Source organism: Carassius gibelio, chromosome B5 (genome assembly GCF_023724105.1).
Source record: "Carassius gibelio isolate Cgi1373 ecotype wild population from Czech Republic chromosome B5, carGib1.2-hapl.c, whole genome shotgun sequence".
Lineage (NCBI taxonomy): Eukaryota > Metazoa > Chordata > Actinopteri > Cypriniformes > Cyprinidae > Carassius > Carassius gibelio.
Genome location: NC_068400.1, coordinates 16,730,794 through 16,755,701, shown reverse-complemented (window position 1 = coordinate 16,755,701; position 24,908 = coordinate 16,730,794). Strand labels below are relative to the sequence as shown.

The window sequence follows — 24,908 nt, the reverse complement described above, 5'->3', positions numbered from 1 at the left end:
GCAGCAGAATACGTCACTTATTTACTCGAAAGAAGACTGAATCCACTGCCAACATTCAACAAGAAACAATATCTGTGGAATTCATGTTTATACCTTCCACATGTGAGCTAAACAAACCTTTTTACACATAATTCAGCTCTAATTCAAATGAATTTCAGGATCAAATGTCATGTTGATTCAAGATCATATACATAAGTTGATGTATATATATATATATATATATATATATCAAATGTAACAGAGTGGAAAATGCTTTTTGATTCTTGTTCGAACCTTTCTTTAAAAGAATCAAAGACTTAATCAAATGCATCCATCATTTACCTCTTTAGTAATGTTATCCTGCACCAGGCTGTACAGGGGCACAATACGACTGACTTCCAAGAGGACTGGTGTTGGGCTGGGCGTCTCACGGCCTGCTTGTCTGCACAGGTGACAGGCGGCCGGGCAGCTGCCCTTCTCCTGGCACCGGATCTCCACACCGGCCACCAGGTCATCAGACAGCAGCTGCGTCTTCAGCAGGCCTGACAGGTAGCTGATGAACGGCACCGCTTTCAAGTCCCGCCGGCCACCCTGGTCTGTGACTTCTGTGAAGGTGAGAGACAGAGGTGACATCACTGGAACACCATGTCTTATAACAGAGATTTGTGACTCACATCATGTCTGATTCGGGATCAGAACTGAGCAAAGTTATTAATAGGAATGAGCCTGTTAACACAGAAACTGAAGCAGGAGGGTTACTTTTATACATTTATAAAAAAGGGTAAGAAAATTGTGATTAAGAGAGATGATGAATATGAAAAATGAAGTTATTGGAAAGCTACTGTTCATGTTGGTTTCAAACAGTTTTGAAAGACTTTTATACCAATTTCAACAAAAGTTTTACTTTTTTCTCCTGGAACTCTGAACATTTCACTTACATCTTGAATGTATGTGAACAAGTATATTTTAGCAAACAAAAAAGGTATTTGAACATTTGTAAATTTGTGTTGGATTTGTGTGTGTTTGTGTGTAAACATATAGAGCTGTACACAATAAAATAAGCATCATGGCATTGACCCTTATTTATTTGATTGTATTTAATTGTATTTCATTTATTTTAATTATTATATTGGTGTTAATTTTAATGATACCATTGTCTATACCCACAAAAAGTGCACTTAAGTTGAATGAGCAATTGTAATCTGGGCCTGCTTCAATTTTTTTAAGTATATTTAAAGAAAGAAAGAAAAAAATACTAGATATGATATAACAATGAAATAAAAGGCCACATATATATTTAAAGACTGTTTCATAACACACTTAAGTACACTTTTATAAAGTTTACATTGTCAAATTAAAATATTTACTATAAATCATTGCGTTAAGCATATTCTGTCATTAAAGAAGTACACTTGTTTTGATGTGCTGACTAACTATACTTACTATAACTATACTTTATTATCATTTTAACTCTAGTATGATTGGTATTGTATCTAAAGTTAAAATATTTAACATGTAGCCTATTGCAAAGTTCAGTTAATTGCACTAAACATAAACAACAATATATATATATATATATATATATATATATATATATATATATATATATATATATATATATATATATATATATATATATATATATATATAATTTAAATTAACATGCAATTAATTGTCTGAAACATTACATTCAGTTTGCACTTAAGTATATTCTTAGTATATTAGTAGCTTATATTATTTCAGTAAGAGCGCTAAAGCCTACTTTTTCACAAGGGTTTGTGTGTTGGCACATGTCAGACATCTTTAAGGAAATAGTTTCAGAAGGTGATGAATTGCGTCTGCTATGAATACACACGGGGTGATTTTCATGTTGGTTTGCAGTGTTCGTGCACAGAACCCTTGGCAGACGCCAAACAATGCGATTACGTGAGGAAGGATATTAATTGAGTGCTGAGACGTCCGTCTGATGGCTAAACAGATGTGCGGCTCTGAACAAAAACGGCTGTTTCTCTGCGCTCCACGGCCGATTTCCGTGAACATTCCCGTCCGGCGATCGCATGAGTCATTATGCTGGATTTTAGCATGACAGGCAAACACTTTGAGGAAGAGGAGGAGGAAGAGAAGGCGTGTAGGGAGAGCAAACAATCCGAAGCCGTTGTGTCTACAACAATACGGGGAGGTGCCAACCAGAGCCCGTCGGTGTTTGCGCTGTTCTCACCACACACAGAGGACACGGCGAAAGAGAAAACGACACGGCTAGAGTACCTAATTGGTACCAGCCTACAGTATGCTTTTTAAATGATTCATTTCCTGCAGCGCGCTTAATCATTTTGAGATGAAGCAGCGCCGTTCGAAATGGGCAAAGAGAAAACATCTGGCAGTAGAAATTCTCGTCCATGTGTCTTCACCCTCTATGCTGGTGTGAGGTTATTATTATTATTATTATTATTATTATTTAATCTATGCCATCTGGATTTTCTTCTGAAAAAGACAAGATCGGGTAAATAAATTCTTAATTTACATAATTAACTACAAATCCCATGATGCATAGGCCTACAATGAACGGTGCAATCAGGCTATTAATGAATGATGGTAATAACACATTTAAGGTGTATTGCCAAATATCGCCAAGTTATTACTATAAAATATTAAGAATACAATTTATGTATTCATTAACCTTTTAATTAATTTATGTAGCCAGAAATTGTATTTAGGCTATTTTGATAGTGTATATATGATAAATAAATAAATAACAATAAATCATAAAATTAAATAAAATTACAGCCCCTTAATTGTAAGTTTATTTAACAAGTAGGCCTAGCTTTGAGAGGAAATACATAATTTGTCAGTTCTTCTTTTTTAAAGAGGATGGTCTTTTCCCACTGTTTCAGTTTTCATATACACCATCTGGTGGATGGATGGGTGGATGGTTGGATGGGTATAGGCTAGTTTACTTCTTCATTTGACCGGCCTCTATAAAGTTCATGTTACAGATGCTAGAGTTTATGTAGACCCGTATTGGTTAATTTAAGCTAATTATTAACAATAATTACATTATTTATTTGTATTTCCCAATATAGTAAATTAATGGTATTTACAAATAATTTGAACATTAACTGGCAACATATGTCTATGTCTTTAGGGAAATGCTAAAGAATATAGGCTGTTTCAATAATTAAGAAATGTCTTATGTGACATTTATATAAACAGACTACAGCTGAAAAGTAGTCTAATAATGTTGACTGTTTGATTGATAAATTATGATTCAGACTATAGCAGTATTACATTAATGACTATAAAATGCACAATTTACTACTTCTTGGTTGTCCTAATATTCAGACACTTCTGCAAACGCACTGTTTAATTACTTGGGTTTCTTCCTGTTTTTATACCTAGGCTACAGTGTATAGTTTCTTACAATTCTTTCCCTTTGTTTTTGAAATGACAGGACCATATTTGCAAAGCTTTCTTGATAAGCTGCATATCATCTGTTACCATTTAACATATCATTAACTTAGTGTAAATAATAATGCAGTCATCATCACTCTTTGCTGTGGTAGTAGGCCTACCGCCATTTAATATTACGAAAGTTTAAACGGGGATCCTTTCAGACAGAGATCTGCTTCCATCTAGCGGTAAATTATTGCAATACAGCTACATCCTATATTGAAATGTGAATTGTGAACATGATTATATATGTAATGTAATTACATTCCTTTCTTGCATATCCTTTGGAAATTGTAATAAAGCACAACTCAAACATTTTATGACACATCTAAATATGTATTTTCTATTTTCATATAAAGTCTTTCATAAAATTTCTTGCTAATATAAAATAAAATAATATAAATAATAAAAAAATATATAAATAATATATATATATATGTATATATATATATATATATATATATATATATATATATATATATATATATATATATATATTTTTTTTTTTTTTTTTTTATTTTAATTTTTTTATTTTTTTTTAACTCTCAGTCCCAGTTTATTTATATCAAGAATAAATATTTGCGAACCATTTTTCAGATCATGTTTCAATTTGTAAGACGTCGGTCTTTATATTCTTAATAATACAAAGATTATTCGGGGGGTTTCTCATATGTTTTGGATCCACCCATGCTGAGTTGTCAACACGTGCCACTGAAATAGCTTTGCGCATCACGCATGCCAACAGCGGCTCCTGATTAGTTCCAGCGCACATCAGTGAACAGACACGGAACGCGGCAGCTTCCGCCGCAGCCAACGAAATCTCACCGGGGGCGGGATTCACAAAATAATCACGCGCCGTTATGACGTCACCTCCGCAGTGTCGCACGCACACGCTGAAATGAGAGACGCGCGCCTCGTCACATCAAGGAAAAGCTGCTGTTGAACTGAAGGTAGGAAATCATGTAACAATCAATATAAGTAAAAATTCATGCATGATTTTTAGCATGCACGTATGACCGTGCTTTCATTTTGGACGCCGTGCATGCATTAGATAAGAATGACGTGGCTCAGATCGCTGTGTTTAGAAGCTCCGGGCCTGTAAATGAGATATATATTAGATATATAACAACATATAATCAGATTGTATGATGGGCTGCATATATGATGAGCTGCAATAGAGGGGCTGTAAATAATACATGCATTGAACTGATACAAGAAATGCCTGATCCAAAAACATGATGGTGAGTTTGTAGTTAGCCATCTGGCTACCAAAACAAACATAAGGAAGGGTGTTGGTGCGTGTTTTTTTTTTTTTTTTATTTGTATTTTTTATTTTATTTTTTTTAGTTAAATAGTTCTAAGTTCATAAATACCATAGCATTTTTCTTTGTGATCATGAGGTGAAAATGCATCAGTAGGTGTGGTAGGGCAGCCACTAAATATAGGATCAGCGTTAATGCATTCCATCAGACTGCTTTTATGATGTTTTTTTTTCTTTTTTTTTTTCTTGGTATTCTTTCCTGGGCTGTACTAATATCCATTTTAAAGAATATTGAACTTAATTAAATATTTTGTAAGAACAAATATATTAATAATTGGAGTGCAAACATTTTATTTGGCATTAATGAATTCTCTCTCTCTCTCTCTCTCTCTCTCTCTCTCTCTCTCTCTCTCTCTCTCTATATATATATATATATATCTTAAAGGCACAGTATGTAAGTTTTTTTTTTCTTTTTTCTCTTTATTAAAACATCCAAAAACCACTATAACAGTATTATATATTATGCTGACCTGTGTACTTACATTATCCCAAATGTTTCAAAGAGTGTTTAAATCTAGAGAAATAAGCAATTTTAAGTGTCATTGTGTCACCTGCCAATGACATTCTAACCCTTCAATTTCCAGTTCTATTTTGTAGAAAACCTATAGAAACACCAAAGTCATTTAATATGTTGTGTGTTTTATTAGACAGGTGATGACTGCACAGAGTAGCATTATAACTTTCAAAGATATCTAGTATTATAAAACAGCACTCCTGTCGACTGTAGCATAATAAAAGCTCAGCTGCTTTCAAATCACGTATCGCGCCTTTTCAGAGGCCTTGTTTACTTCAATGGCTTTCTGCCTCACCCTGCTTCATTCTACTACATTAATAAATCATTAGTTCATCCATGAACATGATTTCTTTCCCATGCATTGCATTGGCTGTGGGGATGAAGATGACAACTCCCATGATTCCACACTCAGTCATGGCATCCAACAACGCTACCTGGTCTTTGTTTATTTTGAATACGTGCCATCCAGTGGCAAAAAAAAAAAAAAAAAAAACACATATTGTGCCTATAATGTCCACACTGAAGTTAGAAATAGTACAGTGGACTCAAAGTTTTGTTTTTGTAATACTATTAACAATACATCTTCTATGTACATATTTTACATTACTAACATATCTCAATTTCTTCAGTTCCACCTTCCATCTCAGTTACATCTGCATATCACCACAAATCAGTTGAAATGCATTTAACCTCTGTCCACAAAAATGTTTCAGTATATGCGAGTGGGGAATTTACAATGGACCAAGTGCACTTGCCATTTTTGATGCACATTATAAGCAAAAAAATAGGCCTTTTCACAAAATTTCAGCCAATAAGAAATGTGCTGGTTTAGTTTTTTTAGTTTTAGGACTTAACACATCAAACGCATAGACATGACTTTTCTCCTCCCCGTAGGCACCATGGCCACACCAACGTCTTTAGATCCAGATTTGGTTCGGGAGGTCCTGGAATGTCCCATTTGTCTGGAGACCTACAACCAGGATCAGCTTCGACCCAAACTGCTGCAGTGTGGTCACTCTGTGTGTCGCCAATGCCTTGAGAAACTCCTCGCCAGTACGATAAATGGCGTGCGCTGTCCCTTCTGCAGCAAGGTGTCTCGTATGAGCAGTATTTCCCAGCTGGCTGACAATCTCACTGTGTTGAAGATCATCGACTGTGCAAGTTCATGTGGCTCTACTATGGGTCTCATGTGCAAGTCTTGTAAAAATCGCCTGCCCCGGCAATACTGCTGTGACTGCAGCATCTTGTTGTGTGATATTTGTAAAAATGAGGGTCACGAGTGTCAGGGTCACTTCGTGCAGGCCATACGTGTTGCCGCTGAACAGCGGCGAAAAGAAATCAGCGGGAAACTTTCTAACTTGCGGGGCTCAATGGGAAACATTCAGAAGAAGAAGGCAGCTATCGACAACATGACAAAATCACTCAAACTGAAGTACAAGGCTGTACAGCAGGAATACGCCAAGGCTGAGTTGCAGCTCCAGGAGGAACTTGGCCGTTCACGCCGTGCCTTCACCACCTCCTTGGCCGAAATAGAAAAACTCAATGCCCAGATTCTGGAGGAGCAAACGTACCTGCTCAGTATCGCTGAAGTGCAGGTGGTGTCTAGATGTGACTATCTAACCATGAGGATCAAGCAGACGGATGTTGCCCTACTGGAGGAAGGGAGCAACAATGAAGAAGAAGAGTTGGACTTTAAAACCAATCTGCCTGTCATTCTAAAACTTCAAGAACCTGAATTTGTTAAAACGGAGTGCTCGAAATCCTTGGAAGTTGGGCAACTGACCACAAAACCATGTACTGTTAATGCAGAGGAAGAAGACAGACTTGATTTCGCCGCTTCCATTGCCACCCCTTTGGACATTTACCGTGATATTGACATGGAAACGACAGTTGAAGAGGCCGTTTGTGCTTCTCCCGGCAGCTTCAAGTCCAAGTCTGTTGATGGAGGTGGACCTTCTCCAGGTGCTTCTGGTGGGCAACTCTGTCAGTTTGTGAAAAAGATGGGCTGCAAGGGCAATCTGCCGGGCATGTTTAACTTGCCGGTAAGCATTTGTGTCACACTGCAGGGCGAGGTGCTCGTGGCCGACCGAGGGAACTACCGCATCCAGATCTTTAACCGCAAGGGCTTCCAAAGGGAGATACGGCGTAACCCGAGCAGCATCGACAACTTTGTCTTGAGTTTCCTAGGTGCTGACCTTCCCAACCTCATCCCACTCTCCATTGCAATCACTGCTCAGGGCCTCATCGGCGTCACCGATAACTATGACAACTCTGTGAAAGTTTACACCACAGATGGCCACTGCATTGCTTGTCACAAGAACCAGCTCATCAAGCCATGGGGAATCGCGGCCATGCCTTCGGGCCAGTTTGTCGTGTCAGATGTTGAGGGGGGAAAGCTGTGGTGCCTGGCCGTGGATCGTAATGTAGGGGTTGTGAATTATAACCGCTTATGTTCAGCCGTCAGGCCCAAATTTGTAACTTGTGACTCCTCAGGTACAGTCTACTTCACACAGGGCTTGGGTCTAAACATTGAGAATCGACACAATGAACACCACCTTGAGGGGGGTTTCTCAATCGGCTCGGTGGGAATGGATGGCCAGCTGGGAAAGCAACTAAGTCATTTCTTTTCAGAGGCAGAGGACTTTCGATGCATCACCGGCATGTGTGTTGACTCGAACGGGGACCTGATCGTAACAGACAGTGGGCGTAAGGAGATATTGCAGTTTCCTAAAGAAGGTGGCTATAATATTCTCATTCAGGAGGGCCTAACCTGCCCTGTAGGGGTGGCTGTTACACAAAAGGGTCAACTGCTCGTCTTAGATTGCTGGGACCACTGTGTGAAGGTCTACACTTACTTGCAAAGGAGACGTTCCTCTACTTGTTAAGACTGCTGTGTGGACAATGTATAAGACTAGTCACTTTAATTCAATGGCTTCATTACAAATGTGTTTGCTTTTCAGTGATTTCTGACCTGTAGCTTCCAGTGGCTGGGATGGGGCAGCTAAGCTGCAACCATCCACCACTGAAGAAGCTGAATAATGGCTTATGGGTATTATCATGGATGCTTTGGGCAAATGGATTTCAAAATATAGCACAACTGATGGCAATAACCGACAATGTCGTTCTTTATGTGTGCAAGACAGTTCTCATGATTTCTGGTTTCTCTGTGATGCTGTACAGGCATTAAGATTGAGACTAAGAGTTAATGAGAAGATCTTTTTTTGTAGTTGCTGTGTGAAGATATGCTATGAAAGTTATATTCTTGATTTAGTGCGAGTAAGGCTCAATCAAGAACATCCGTTGCATAATGTTGATACAGTAGTATCACAAATACTCAAAAATAAAGTTTATGTTGAGGCAGTTACTATGTAAATGGGGCCAGTTTTGGAAAATTTAAGATCAGAAATGTGAAGTTCTCGATTTTATAAAACCAATTACATTCTTATGTTCAAATTTGTTATTTCAGCTGGATTTTTAGTCAATTTAGGCTTTTTTTTCATGGCAACAAACTAACATTGGAAATAACTTTAGGCAGATAAAGAAGTGATGTTATAAAGTAGGGATTATTATATTATATACTTTCGAGTGATTTGTTACTAAAGTGCACATCAGATGTGTTAAACATGGAAGCTCGAATGTGTGCGTGAGGTGCTAAAACAGACCTCACGCACATGAGCACTGAGCATCTTTTCCTTTTAATGTCAGTTGGCAGTCCTGCATACCGCCATTTGCTGCACGACACATGCATGGCAACTGACATAAAAATAAAGATTTGGCTTAGCATAGCAGACACAGGTCAGTTAAAAAAAAAATAGAAATACTCAGTTGGCCTGGATACTGATCCTTGAGATAGATTCTGAACATTCCTATTAGAAAGGTTTTTTTTTTTTTTTTTTTTAAGAACTACATTCTTGTTAACACAAACAATTTGTTGCATCTTAATTTTTCTTTCCAAACTGTCAGTTTTATTGTTTGCAGATTGGCCCCATCCACCTCCATTGTTTAAATGACTCACTAGAACACACGTCTTTGCATTGTTTAAATTAAAGATGACTGTTTTTGGTAGTAATAAAGATAATTCCACAAGTATTGTGAATTGAGCTTAACTTGTACTGAAACCAGAATATCTCTTTTGACTGGGAAGGATTGCTGTGAAAAATGTAAAATGTGCTGACTTTAATCAATTCTGTGAGTGTCATGTTCATGTGTAATTGTTGCAATGAGTTCCAGTAATGCCCTTACTATTAAAGTGCCCCTTCATACCTGAAATCGTCAGTAAAGGACCTTCTGATTTATGTACAGTATGAATCTTCCATATATTGAAATACAATTACACTAAAGAAACATTAAGCTTGTAAAAATGTTAAGTAATTGTTACTACAAAAGATGAGACAATAATTTAATTATCTCAAAACTGTCTTTTATTGTTAATTAAATACTGTGAATTGGTTTATAGTGTACTCCAGTTTGTGATAGTGTTGCAGGAACCAAAGGCCTGTTAAATTGAGGAGATATTCACTAGCCTGTCAAGTAACTGTATTCCCCATCAGAACTATTACAGAGTAACTGTAATAGTTTGACTGAAGCAGGGAAATGACTGCGCAATGTATAGACTATGTTAAAATCATATATGAAATTGTTTTGCATTGAAGTGTCCTTGTATCAAAGAGCTGGATCTTAAAAGTCATGCTTAAAAGCTTTAGATAGCATTGAACTGGGTGTCTTAAATTCTGGTTATGATATGGGCCTGTAGGATTCAAATTAGTTCTGGAGCAGATTAAGTCTATAAAAAAAAAAAATATCACAAATAGATCAGAACTGAAACCTATGATTACTACAATTCAAAACACAACACAAGTGTGCATTGCATTCTTTGGCTTGCAGAGGGCAATATAGTGGATTCTAGTGTAAACCTCTTTCATGGCAGTTTTCTTATTTAGATACTCAACTGTCACTGTTGCTGTCATAACGCATTATGTTAGAACTTAAGTTAAATGGCACACATTTGAAGGTAAGTAATGTCACATAATTTTTTGAACATTAAGGTTGGCCTTAAGTTATAAAAATGCATTTGTACATTACCAACACATGCGGACAGCTTGCATTGGTCTTACATCAAATGCACTCTCCCTGCACAAGAGATCCAGAGATATAACGTTCACTGTCTGTCATTACATTAGAAAAGGAAAATTGATTTCCACTGAGTTGCTTGGCCATCTTAGGACTTTTAAAGACCACTTTAATGTATGCCTTAACACAGCGGGCACAATTTAATTAAATTCATCTAGCTTTAAACTTAAAAAAAAAAGTTTAGCCACACAAATTCTGTTGAAATGCAAGACTAAAGACACCATGAATATGTAAATAATGTAACGAACACCTTTTATTCACCTCTTTCTGACAATTTATTCTTTGTTTCGACTTCATTTTGAGGTCATCTATGGCCTTCTGTAATAATGTAGTTGTGGCTTGTGTTAGGAATTGTGCTCATCCTTTTAATACCTCTCACTTAATATGTCATATATGTAATAAAATGTATAGAAGTAATATTTTTCTTCGTATGAGTTTTTACCAGTATACATTGCCATCATTTCTTTTGTCTAGTCAATAAAAAAATAATAATAATAATAATAATATTCTAATAAAGTATTATGCACCTTTTTTCAGTAAAGACAGGTGTATGCAATCATCTCAAACAACTCTATGCTAACCAACTCGGCATGATTGGAAAATAGCTAGAGCAATAATTGCTATTGCAAGATCTGGTAAGCATCATCATTATCTTGGATGCACAAAGTAACATGATTAATGAGGCCCTGTCTTTTGTTACTTATTTTTACTTTCAGCAAATGCACAAAGCTTGATACACAACTCAAAACATATTTTTTGTCCTTCTGTACAATGACCATCAATACAAGACCATTATGTTTTTTTTTTGTTTTTTTTTTTTCCGTTTGTATTGGTTGTCAAAGTATAATTTGATGTCACTTGTTCATGACTTGTTGCACAAGTAACTTTTTAACATGATCTATTATGCTTTATGGTCAAAGGGCCTAAATATTGAGTATTTTCTCAGTTTTTGTCAGGGTTCAATGGCAGGAGATCTGAATATACATTACTTTCATAAGATCTAAGCATAATCATGTTCAAGCGTTGATGTTGGTGTCCGTGAAATAAAACCATTGTATTGTTCATGACCAATTGCGTGCAATAAAAACAACATTTGAAATTGTGTGACTCCACCATGTTCATTCACTTCAATTTAGCATTTTCCTGATTAAAACCAAAAAGAACTTTGCCTCAGTGTTACTGAAGAAATAAAATAATAATAATAATAATAATAATAATACCAATCATCTATTACTAGGTCAATTGTTGGTCACTATTAATCGTGTTTAAAATTAAATTCAAAACAGTGCAAACATTTAGTCTACCATCTGCCAGATTTTATATATATATATATATATATATATATATATATATATATATATATATATATATATATATATATATATAAAATACTGTTTGTGAAGAGGCGTATTTAAAATCCCAATATTGTTTCAACAATACATAACTACTGTATTGTCATCAAAGTTTAGATCAGTAATGTATCGTTCATAACTGATCTGAAAGTGAGAACCTGACTAAACTCAACCTTGAAGGGAATTATACTGCCTATGTTGGTTATGTCATAGTATTACTGCTGGGGTTGTTTAGTGTTCTGGATGTCATATGACTATCCCAAAGGAAAATTTTCCAGCAGAATCAACAGCCACCTAGATGAGAAGTGTCTGTAACATTTGCTTGTGAATGTAGAGTGGTGTAGTGGGATCTTGGTTTCTGATGCCCTTAAACATAGTGGACATTTCAGATAGATGGGTCTCATTTTTAAAGTGTGCATACACTCAGATTTGATCTTAGAGTGTGCATATGCTTAAATCTACGCCAACGCTCATATTTGTAAAAAAAAAAAAAAAAAACTGCCTTTGACGTGTAAAAGTGCTTAGCATCACATCAGGGTCTGAGTAGACATACTTTTTCTTGTCGGAGTACTGCAGGTTTTTCAAAATGTATGCTGTTCTTGCAGCACACCGTTTTAAATGAAAGGATTTGGTCAATGACTGGTGATCATTTATATGTTAATGACCTTAATTAGGGGTTGTTTACAAGGCAGAGAGACGAAACCAATCAGCTGCGCGCAAGTTCAAGATCGTACATTTATTCTATCAATTACGCATAAGAATATTTGAGAGATGATCGTAAGATCACATTTAGGATGGTTTCTTTGCAACAAAAAGATTAGCAAAACTAACAAGATTAGAAAGCTAATGTTATTTATTTATTTTTCAAGAAAACAAGCAGTTAGTAAATGAATAGAGTGCACGTCTAAAAGGGACAAGTAGCAAATGACCATATAATTTTTGGTGAATGGGTGACTGCTACCCCAACAAAGCTGTTACATATGTATTTACTTGTGTCTGAGACACTATGAGGGCTAACAGGACTATATGGTAAAGCTTTTTGCAAACCTTAGTTTCAACCCTGTTCAAACACTTCTGAACAAGCTAAACTTTTACTTGCAAATTATAGACAGATGTGTTTAATTAGGGTTGGAACTAAAGTCTACAGGATGTCGGTCCTTTGGGACTGGAGTTAAAGAACACAGATGTGTCCATAACCTGATTCCAGAGGACCGACAACATGCAGAGTTTAACTCAAAACTACCTTAAAGTTTCTAGTATTCTTTTGTAATGAAGGCTTGCTAGTAAGAGCTGTAGAGATAAACCTTGCAATCCTGATCTCAGGTGGCACACTAGCAACAATAAACACTGTGTCCTTGTTAGCACACCCAGAACATGCCAGAAACACCAGTTCCAATACTGGTTGGGGCAAGTCAAGTAGAACCGGAAGGGTTACACCTGGACTGGGTGTTTCAGGTGTGTTTATTTAATGTAAGAGCTAAACTCGGCAGGACAGTGACCCATCTAGGAGCAGGATTGGACATTTTTCCTCCCCCATCATCCATAGCAGTACATCCCAATCCACTCCTGGAGACCCCCCACTACAATACAGTTTGGGATTTATCTGTCTTGCAGTCCCAACATTTCAGGAATTCTGTATTGCAGTCACTACTAATCAGCAAATGATTTGAACCAGGTGTGTTACATGTAGGAGACATCTTAAATGTAAAGTGGTGGATGGTCTCCAGGAAAGGTTTGAAAAGCACTGATCAGCAGGAGATAACGTCAACACATGCTTTAATTCTGATAACATCACCACATTCTATCAGGCTTGGGTCACCCCAACAACCCAGTTGAAATACAACAGTTGAAAACTTTAGACCATTCTCTCTCCTCCCTTTATTTCACGTAATAACTTACCAGATATCAACCAGTAAGCTTTCAAAAGCAGACATTCTTCAAATAATACTGTCTGTTACTGAAAGCAAATAAAATTTTGTCCTCATTAGACATGCCTTCAAAACAGCGATTCACCAGGTCCCCATGTCTAGCGACAAAAATCGCACTTCAGTGGTTCCATGTGAATGCCTCACAGGCAGATCTGTCGAGTTTTCTGAAATGATGTCCAAGTATTGGTTCACCTCCTCTTCTGAGTACACTGCCTCATCGGGCTCAATCATAAAGGCACACAGCCTTTTTTTTCTACCACAGCAGCGTCAGCTCTAGTAGTCTTGGCCTGGATCAAAGATTGTCTCATTCAAAGAGCCAAGTGTCTCTGGGTGACAGGTTCTTCCCTTTTGGAATACCTTTGATCCTTGTTGCGTCACATGCAGTACAAGCTAAGAAGATGTACAGGCCTCTTATCTCACAGACCACCTTCGGTATAAGTCAAGTGCTTCCAGACCACATTAAGAAATGTGTAAAGTACTGGTTATGCGATATCACCCTCTTAGTAATCATCCTCTTCACATCAATTGGCAAAATACTCACACGATGGCAAGTCTGGGAGTCTGATCTTGATACATTTTCTCCCAAGTATTATTGAACTGCAGAAAATAATGACGTTGAGTATAACGCTGTTGCTGGAGGCACATTCACAGTGCACAGTTTCAAATTCTTCCCAGTCAGACGGGAGATATCCCAAATGTGTAATATTCATGTGACCCCAGGAACATACAGTATTGTTCAAAATAATAGCAGTACAATGTGACTAACCAGAATAATCAAGGTTTTTAGTATATTTTTTATTGCTACGTGGCAAACAAGTTACCAGTAGGTTCAGTAGATTGTCAGAAAACAAACAAGACCCAGCATTCATGATATGCACGCTCTTAAGGCTGTGCAATTGGGCAATTAGTTGAAAGGGGGTGTGTTCAAAAAAATAGCAGTGTCTACCTTTGACTGTACAAACTCAAAACTATTTTGTACAAACATTTTTTTTTTTTTTCTGGGATTTAGCAATCCTGTGAATCACTAAACTAATATTTAGTTGTATGACCACAGTTTTTTAAAACTGCTTGACATCTGTGTGGCATGGAGTCAACCAACTTGTGGCACCTCTCAGCTGTTATTCCACTCCATGATTCTTTAACAACATTCCACAATTCATTCACATTTCTTGGTTTTGCTTCAGAAACAGCATTTTTGATATCACCCCACAAGTTCTCAATTGGATTAAGGTCTGGAGATTGGGCTGGCCACTCCATAACATTAATTTTGTTGGTTTGGAACCAAGACTTTGCCCGTTTACTAGTGTGTTTTGGGTCATTGTCTTGTTGAAACAACCATTTCAAGGGCATGTCCTCTTCAGCATAGGGCAACATGACCTCTTCAAGTATTTTAACATATGCAAACTGATCCATGATCCCTGGTATGCGATAAATAGGCCCAACACCATAGTAGGAGAAACATGCCCATATCATGATGCTTGCACCTCCATGCTTCACTGTCTTCACTGTGTACTGTGGCTTGAATTCAGAGTTTGGGGGTCGTCTCACAAACTGTCTGTGGCCCTTGGACCCAAAAAGAACAATTTTACTCTCATCAGTCCACAAAATGTTCCTCCATTTTTCTTTAGGCCAGTTGATGTGTTCTTTGGCAAATTGTAACCTCTTCTGCACATGCCTTTTTTTTAACAGAGGGACTTTGCGGGGGATTCTTGAAAATAGATTAGCTTCACACAGACGTCTTCTAACTGTCACAGTACTTACAGGTAACTCCAGACTGTCTTTGATCATCCTGGAGGTGATCATTGGCTGAGCCTTTGCCATTCTGGTTATTCTTCTATCCATTTTGATGGTTGTCTTCCGTTTTCTTCCACGTCTCTCTGGTTTTGCTCTCCATTTTAAGGCATTGGAGATCATTTTAGCTGAACAGCCTATCATTTTTTGCACCTCTTTATAGGTTTTCCCCTCTCTAATCAACTTTTTAATCAAAGTACGCTGTTCTTCTGAACAATGTCTTGAACGACCCATTTTCCTCAGCTTTCAAATGCATGTTCAACAAGTGTTGGCTTCATCCTTAAATAGGGGCCACCTGATTCACACCTGTTTCTTCACAAAATTGATGACCTCAGTGATTGAATGCCACACTGCTATTTTTTTGAACACACCCCTTTCAACTAATTCAACTAATTGCCCAATTGCACAGCCTTAAGAGCGTGCATATCATGAATGCTGGGTCTCATTTGTTTTCTGAGAATCTACTGAACCTACTGGTAACTTGTTTGCCACGTAGCAATAAAAAAATATACGAAAAACCTTGATTATTCTGGTTAGTCACATTGTACTGCTATTATTTTGAACAATACTGTATATAACAGGGTGTCAAACTCATTTCAGGGTGAGGGCCGGAGGAGAAGAAATGTCACCATTTGCGGGCCGAATCAAACCCCCCCAAGAACCCCCCCCCCCCCCCCCCCTGCTATTTAACATATTTAACTCAGAGTTTCTAATATAAGGGAAAAAATATACAATTATTTATGGTTAATCAATGCAAATAAAAAAAAGAACTTTGGATATGAACATTAAATATAGAAATGAGAACTTTCTTTTAACAAAGAAATAACCTAGATTGCATTTGTAATCCATTAAGTTTGATATCATAAAGCACATTGTGATTTTATGTCTTGCTTCCTGACACCTGACATCTCTTTTCTTCAACCAGTGCATAAACATCAGCAATCAGTTTTTGAACCGTTGCCACTCATAATGTCATTTAGATGTCGGTGTGTGAGTCGAGAGCGAAGGTTGGACTTGTTAATGTTCATTACAGAAAATGCCTGCTCACAGAGATATGCAGTCCCAAACATGTTCTGGATTTTGGACACCGAACCTGTCATTTTGGGGAACGTCGGTCCAAGGTTTTGGTAAAATAAATCCAAAGTGACTGTTGCGAATTTGTCTTTCAAAGGTGTGTTGCACTTCAGTTGGATGCCATTTCAAGTTCCTCCAGTACATCTGTTGTGCTCGCAGTAAACATTGAACGGACGAGTGAGAATTCCTTCTCAAGTTCATTGAAGACCTGGAAGGTTTCTGAAATTCATTCTGCAGACCAACAGTTTTTTCTTTGTATCTGTCCATGTTGTCTTTGTCGTGAGCGGTGTGCACAGATTTAAAAAAGGGGAAATGAGCTGGGTTACCGTGGGAAAGGTGTGTCGCCCACAGATCTAGTTTCATCCCAAATGCATGAATGCAGTCATACTATTCAGTTACGACTTTGTTGTGGCCTTTCATCTTTGTATTGAGCACATTTAAGTGTTCGGTTACATCCACCATAAAAGCAAGACCCACTCGGGGTCATCCATCTCAGTGACCGGTGTTCCCTTGTCTTTCATGAACTGACTGATTTCTGAGCGCAGTTCAAAGAAACGGTTGAGCATGGTTCCTCTGTTCAAACAGCGTACTTTGGTGTGTTAGACTGAGAAATATATTTTTCAGATAATAAGGCCTCAACCTGCTGATGGTTGAGGCCGTTTGCTCTGATGAAATTAACAGTTTTTATTACCACATTCATAATATTGTTCATATTTAGGGTTTTGCTACACAATGCTTCCTGGTGTAAAATACAATGAAAATGAAAAAATATCTGGGTTGGGTGCTCTTTTTGAATTTTCTCTCTTAATTTTGTCACAACACCTTCCCTTTTCCCGACCATGGATGGAGCTCCATCCATTGCCACACTTACATCGCGACTCCAGTCAATGCTTCAGTCTATCCAGAGTATCAATGATGCTGGAGTAAATGTCGCTGGAAGTAGTCGTGTCTGTCATTGGAACCAGCTAAACAAATTCTTCAGTGATGTTCAAAGAATCATCAACTCCACTAATAAATAACATCAGCTGAGCTACATCTTTAATATCAGTACTCTCATTGAATGCTATAGAGAAAACATTGAATGTCTTTACTTTGTCTTTCAGCTGACGGTTCAAGTCTCTTGCAATGTCTTCAATTCTTTCAGCCACAGTATTTTCTGACAAGCTAATACTGGCAAAATCTTTTTTTATTTTATTTTCCAGGACACACAAGCTCTGCTGCTTTTATCATACACTTTTTGACTAATTCTCCTTCTGAAAAAGGCTTTGATGCCACTGCAATTTCATTGGAACTCAAATAAATGGCCTTTACATCAGTCCCTGCTCTTTTTGTGAACATTGATTGCTTTATTTTTTTTCAAAGCTGATGCTAAATCATGAGCTTTTTCCATTCTGAGCTATCCAGTGTTTTTATCATATTTCAGTGTGTATTTCATAGTGCCATTTAATGCTGTACTCTTTTTGCACAGCCACGGCTTGTGAGTAGATTAAACATACTGGCTTGCAGTTTACCTCACAGAAGAAATACTTCTCTTTATGTTTCTCCTTAAACATCTGCCCTTCCAGATCAATTTTTCTTTTATAGGACATTTTTAAAATCGTGAGTGCTTGCCACACAACTTAATTTAGCTGAAGTGTTCTAAATTTTAATTAGGTGCCACTTTAGAATGCACATGCTTGTTCGAGGCTCCGGCAGAAGCACAATTAAATGATCAATGATAAAATAAAAATGAATAAAACCAAACACAATATTTCAGCAATATCTGAACAAAGACTTTATTTAGTACTAATAATGATAATAAAAAAAATATATTTTGTTTTATGGCCTTTTTCGGCCCACGGGGCACATGTTTGACACCCCTGCTGTATAACATTTCATATGCATGGGAATATTTGGGCAAAGGGGCCAGTGCTCTTGTCCGTGTAACGAACTCTGTGACTAAAGACCTAGGTCCTACCTGCTGTACTCCAAAGAACGAATCAAAGAAAAATGTTGGGCCAATTTATTTTTAGGCCCATTTAACAATGATTGCAGAGGTTGCTAATCCAGCTCCTGGAGGGTAACCCTCCTGCAGCGTTCAGCCCCAACCCTAATTAAACACACATGAAACAGCTAATCAGGGAGATCAGGTTTACTTGAAAATAACAGGTTGATGTGTTTGAGCAGTTTGGAACTGAAGTCTGTAGGAAGGTGGGCTACCCCTGGTTCAGAGGTTCCCAACCATTTTACCGGAGCCCCCCAACACTGCACATTTGTTTAAGTATCATTTGCTTGACACACCCATTTCAGGACTTGAACTGTTCTGTTCAGGGGGCTCTATGGAAATGGGTATGAACCACTGTCCTGATTTATTGCCTCAGTATTGACACAGTATTGATCTGTAGGCTTGGGGTTCTCAACTCTCAATGTCTATTCTCCAACCCTAATAAAACACACCTGAACAAGCTAATCAAGGTCTTCAGGATTACTTGAATGGTACAGGCAGGTGAGTTTGATCAAGGTTGGAGCTAAATTCTGCAAGAAGGTGGACCTTAGAGGGCCATAGTTAAGAACCCCTGCTGTAGGCCTACTGAATTTCTATTTGCTATATCAGAGGTGGGTGCTGACTCACAGCTTAATCATGCTGTATGCTCATACCTTGTTCATACAGTATGAGTAAACTCAAATTGTCACATCCAGAACCCACTGGTGCAATATCTGATATTCAACACAGAGCATTTTTTTACAGCAGTGACTTAAATACACAAACCCCATGAAATAATAGTTTTATTAGTCTTTTTATATTGTCGTGGAGGATTCCCATCTTTCCCTTCTCCTCGACCCCTCACCTAAGTCTTACCTTTCTGGTACTGGAGCCAGAGCTGTTGCTGGGACTTCTTGCTGGGAAAGTAGATGTTGCAGGTGAGTTCAGAACCAAACAGCGCCTCAGAGATGTAATGACTGCCATACTGCTGAATAAATGCAAGCAACTCCTCCCGTGTGCTGTCTGCTGTCAGGGATTTCAGCACCTTTGAAAAATCTGACCAAAGCACCACCACACAAAGAGAAACAATTAATTTTCTACGTTGAGAAAATCTTTGATTTATGATTGTCAAATATTTCTTGCTTGTCATCAGACCTTTTAAGAGGCCAGTACTCTGACACTGATATAGTGGCTTCTCCCTGTTATAGTGGCAAGGTTACAGAAGTATTTTCCCATTCATTTTTAATTAAAATCCATCCAGTTTTATTTATTTATTTATTTATTATTTATTTATTTTTTAATGTGAAAGTGAGCATGGCCATTTTTATCCTGAATGTGCAAAGCTTCCAGTATCAGCTGCCTCCAGTTATTTTAGCTGGACAAAAACGAACTTCTTCCAATTAATCACACACCCAAACACCTTGTAGCACAAATACCAATGTTCTTCTAGTTATTTACCTATAGCAACTAATAAAACAAAACTCTCACACGTTCATGGAAAATAGTTCTGTTGAATTTGAATCTATCTATCTATCTATCTATCTATCTATCTATCTATCTATCTATCTATCTATCTATCTATCTATCTATCTATATATATATATATATATATATATATATATATATATATATATATATATATATATATGATAAATACTATTAAAGACACTTACTATAATCTAAGTGCATTTGTAATAGTTTAAAGCTATTAAGAAACAAAGTGTAAGAGTGCAATATTATCTTGAGTTGAATACTGTGAAGAAAGCAAAGTCAGGTTGAATAGGAGTTTATTGATGTAACCATTCCTATCAAAGTAGTTCACAAATTTCCTTGGATTTATGCTAGAAATAAAATATAATGTTTTTTGAAAAGGACCGTTTTGGGTAAAATGCCTACAAATGTTACTAAACTTTAATTTCATATAATGAAATATTTTCAAATGAATTTTTTTAATCACTTTTTTATTTTTATATTTTACACACCTATTTACACATCTTAATAAATCTATTAATTATTTGTTCATGTTTTTGCAGTACTCAATCTAAAGTGGAAACTCTCCATTTGCAGATGTTAATAAATGTTTAATCTTTAATACATATAATATGAACAGTCATCTTGATGGCAAAAAGTGTCCTGAAGGACCTGAATTTACCCTTTTCACACAACTATATTAATAAAATATTAATAATTTGTTCATGTTGAAAATATTCATCATTTGTAAATGTTTATACACTATTACTAATCATTTAGTATCGTTATGGGCATTTGGACTTTTAGCTAAGCTAACAAGGTTTTTGTAAAGGGTGGCTGGTTAAGCTACATGTTTGCTAAAGACATAACATAGTAATTTTGGTGCAAAATAAAATAAATAAAATGTTTTAATGCCTCAACTCTCACATTAGTATACTACTCTTCAGTATATCATTAAACAAGTTATTCCTTGAATTATAAATAAACAGGAGAAGAAAAACCTTAAAAAAAAAGAAGAAAAAAAAGAAAATACATGTAATGATATGATATAAACAGATTAAAATGTTCTCTTAGTAATTAAATTGACCCCTGTACACTGTTGACCCTTTAACCAACTCTTAAACCTACCCATACCACCAAACCTGTCCCTAACCTTACTCGTATCAACCTCAATAGCAGAAATGTTGTGCATTAAGCTTTCAATCATTTGTAGATTTTCAATAAGAGCTTGATCATATGAAATTGAAAGGTTCATGTCACTCATAAGCATTTTAACATACTCGAAATAATGATTTGTTTGAACATGATCTAATGTTTAATAGGTTTATTATCAAACATTTACAAGCACATTATCTCACGTTTCTAAATCTTTGAATATTATTAACTTATGATCCATTAAGCATTGTGTAATGTTTGTTAATGATTTATTAATGAGATGCATTATAAAGCATTACCCAATTAATTAATTTCACTTTCACTTTTCACTGTATACAAATATTACATATAATTTGTTGGTACAAAAAAAAAAAAAAAAATTGCTAACACCTTTAAAGCTGGACCTCCATGAATTTTGGACCACATATAGTCCATCAGTTTTACTCCCTTATAAAATGTTAATAACAAAACAATGTGTGAACATTTTGTAAAATCTGTTACATAAAATAAAAAATAAAAAACATATGGGTTTGGAAAGACACTTTGTGAGTGAATTAACCCTTAAATGTAATAGTTGTTTTGAAATAGAAATGTGCTGAACATGCATACATGGAGTGTTTGTGTGTTTCTCGTGGTACCTGTGGACAGGGTGATGGCACTGAGCTTCACTCTATACAGGTTACTCCTCACTCTCCACTGTTGCATCATGGGGTATCCTGTGGCTTCACTGAACTGAGCGTCTCCTGTAACACAGACACACATTAATGCCCTGCTTCTGCAACTTTATCAACAGCTACATTTCAGGCATTTAACAGCTACCCATGAGACACAAAAAGGGTCTTACTCAAGGAGATGCTTATTGGCCTGAAAAACTGAATTCTCCATTGAGCCCATTTTGGGAAAAAGAAGTATTCTTGTTTGCATTGAATGTGCACTTACAGTGTACTTAAAAGTATATTTAAAAATGTTCTTGTGGATAATATTATATTAATGAAATAAAAGGTCACTCAAGTGTTTATCATGCCTGATTATTAACATTCTTTAAAAAAGTGCACTGTCATATATAATGTAAAATTAAAAGTTGTACTTTAAAGTACATTTTAAATAATATTTTAAATGATTTAAATAATTTCAAATCAGCTTTTGTTGTGCTTAAAATGGAAAGAGTATCAATTATAGTGCACTTTCATATTTTAATGCACTTTTCCCTATAGGGTAAATGAGCAACATTGCTATAATACTAGGCAAATTCTTAAGGTTATTACATTATTTTAAATATTCCGAGGCATAAGTGTGAACAAGGTACCTTTGGATACTAAAGGTATTTCGGATATGGTTAATTTTAGCTTAAAAGCTTAAAAAGTTGACTCTTAAGTAGACGGTTCGGTCGAGGATTCTGTGTTACACTGTTATTTGTAAATTTTGTGTAAATGTGGAATTGTACTGTAGTCTTTGTAGTTATAATGTAAAGCCAGTGTATCGGTTACCAGGAGTGGAGTTAGTGCTTAACATCAAGGACCACAATGGAAATGTGTTTTTTTTTTTTTTTTTTTTTTGCTTTTGAAATTAATTCACTACTTTTTTTTCTGTGTATATAAAAAAAGTACACTTACTGTATTTTGATGTGTTGTCTAACCTGCTGCAGTGTGTTTATTGAAATTAAATTCAAGTCCTACTTAAGTGGGTCCAAAAAAATAACTTTACAGACAACTTTGGAACAAGAGATAACAAAGCCTTTTGTGCCAAGCCCTGCCTGTTTTCGAAATCAAGTTCTGCTTATCCTATTTGTCCAGTGTGGGATGATGACACCCCCCCCAGCACCCCCCCCCCCCCAAACCATCGCATCAGCCATATCATGCTTCTTTCTTCTCATGCTGACAGATGCACTAATGGTTTAAATCTCATTTGAACTGCTGCAGCAAAAACTGAGAACCATAATCAGTGTTAAAACTCTCCTCTATCACTCCTGAAAAAAAAAAAAAAAAGACAAGCTGTTATTAAATTAACCACTTGTCATTTGAGCCCACATTTGTGCAGAGACCACATTAGAAAGAACGGAGTGAAAACAAATAAATGAAAAGACAGCTGTGATCAAAAGTGAAATGAGGGAGAAATTAATGCTTTCTGCTCTGCTGGTTTCTCTGTCTCTGAGTCATTGAGACCGAGACCGGCCGTCCACTGAGCCGATGCAACAATTTCTGTCAGATCCTTGTGTCATGTTCTATTTTAAAGGGGATTTATCATGCAAAACAGGCTTGTTCCTGTTCTTTTGAACCCAGCGAAATTGTAAAGAATGAGAAGGACAAAATAAACCTTGCCCACATCTCTCCCACCACTGTCACATCTGTGTTTCTGAGCTCTTTTCCACTTATGTGCAAATCAGTGTTGAATAAATGACAACAAACCAGAACTCAAACTGTCAAACTTTAGATGCATATAATTAATCACACACCTTAGGCTCGTTTTTTTTTTTTTTTTTTTTTTTTTTTTTATTATATATATGTATTTATACATACCTGCACCAACCCTATATGAATCAGAATCAGGAAAATGTGCTTTTGATTATTTCCGCAGTGTATAATTAAAGGGGGTTTACTTTAGTTTAAAAATCATATACATGTATGAGGTATGAGGGGCGCCTTTTAGTATTGATACAAATACTGACATTTTGGCATAAATTTTGGTTTGGCATAAAATCTAATTTAATACTTGTTTAAAACAATTACTTCAGCTGCATGTTCAAAACAATCATTTCAGCTGCATGTGTACTATTTTCTGTTTATTAACATATTTTTCAATGAATATACTTATTCGTTTTAAAAATACAGAATTTTTATTATGATTAATATCATATTTTTAAATATGATGGGTTCATTATAAACATAGTGAGTACCATTGAGGTGGACACCCAGGTTAACAAATTATATTAACCATTTGCATATAACCAGCTATTAATTATGCTATTAATTATTGGGCCTTTAGCAACAACAGCAGGGCAAATTCTTGTCAGATATCAGGCTTTCACATAGTCTTTGGTTATTTATTTAAATTAACTTGAACAAAACTGAAAATCATTTACAAGAACATTGCCTTGTCTAATTAAAGCTGAACCCACTTCGCATTCAAGCCAAATTTCGACAATAAAATGCTGTTTTTGTGCCATGTAGTGGTTTAGATCAAAATATAATCAAATGTGATGTTTATCCCGTTTGTTCTGTATCGTATATTTATGTAAGCTTCACCTGAAAGCAGCTGCAGGTTGGGCAGAGGCTCCGACAGAACTCCTCGGCACTGTTCCTCCACCGGCAGAGGAATCACCATTAACCCATCAGCCAGCTGTGGGAAATCCTTGATGTAGTTGTTATCCCTGAAATTCAAATATAAATGAGGATAAAACATCAGATAGATATTAGATAGTTGTGTTGCTTGTGAGTTTGCAATTATGTTACATATTTCTTGTTAAAGTGTCAAGTTGGCATGGAATAGATCTTCCATATTTTTAATAAGCTTGCATTTTTTAGACACGGCTATGATTTACAACTAACTATTACTATTCAGACACAGGTTGTGATGAGGAAGGAGTGTTCTCATTTTAGAGAGCATTTTACTGAAGAATAGCCGTGTGTGTGTGTGTGTGTGTGAGAGAGAGAGAGAGAGCGAGAGAGAGAGAAGTGATAAAAAGGAGAAACAGCAGATAAAAACTAATTATCTTTGATTCAAATTAAAATGGCAGCAGAGTAAATGCCAGCATATTGTTATTCTCCTGTAATGGTATTTAAACAAT

The 24,908-nt window shown here is 36.3% G+C and overlaps 2 protein-coding genes across 2 annotated transcripts in view; one reads left to right on the top strand and one right to left on the bottom strand.

Moving 5' to 3' along the window:
* LOC127957904 (astrotactin-2-like) overlaps positions 1-24,908 on the bottom strand; it is a 489,389-nt gene that overhangs the window by 60,123 nt on the left and 404,358 nt on the right. The window contains exons 14-17 of the mRNA XM_052556604.1: positions 24,367-24,491; positions 21,763-21,867; positions 19,376-19,555; positions 322-584 (exon numbers count right to left, since the gene is read on the bottom strand). Of these exons, the coding sequence (XP_052412564.1) occupies positions 322-584; positions 19,376-19,555; positions 21,763-21,867; positions 24,367-24,491 (673 nt within the window). The remainder of the gene's footprint in view (positions 1-321; positions 585-19,375; positions 19,556-21,762; positions 21,868-24,366; positions 24,492-24,908) is intronic.
* Positions 4,220-10,567, top strand: LOC127957908 (E3 ubiquitin-protein ligase TRIM32). The gene is made up of 2 exons (XM_052556616.1): positions 4,220-4,376; positions 6,156-10,567. Exon 2 carries the CDS (start codon positions 6,161-6,163, stop codon positions 8,144-8,146), a length of 1,986 nt encoding a protein of 661 aa, XP_052412576.1. The 5' UTR covers positions 4,220-4,376; positions 6,156-6,160; the 3' UTR covers positions 8,147-10,567.

Coding starts and splice junctions, on each gene's coding strand:
- LOC127957908 (XM_052556616.1), top strand. CDS start 6,161: ATGGCCACACCAACGTCTTTAGATCCAGATTTGGTTCGGGAGGTCCTG.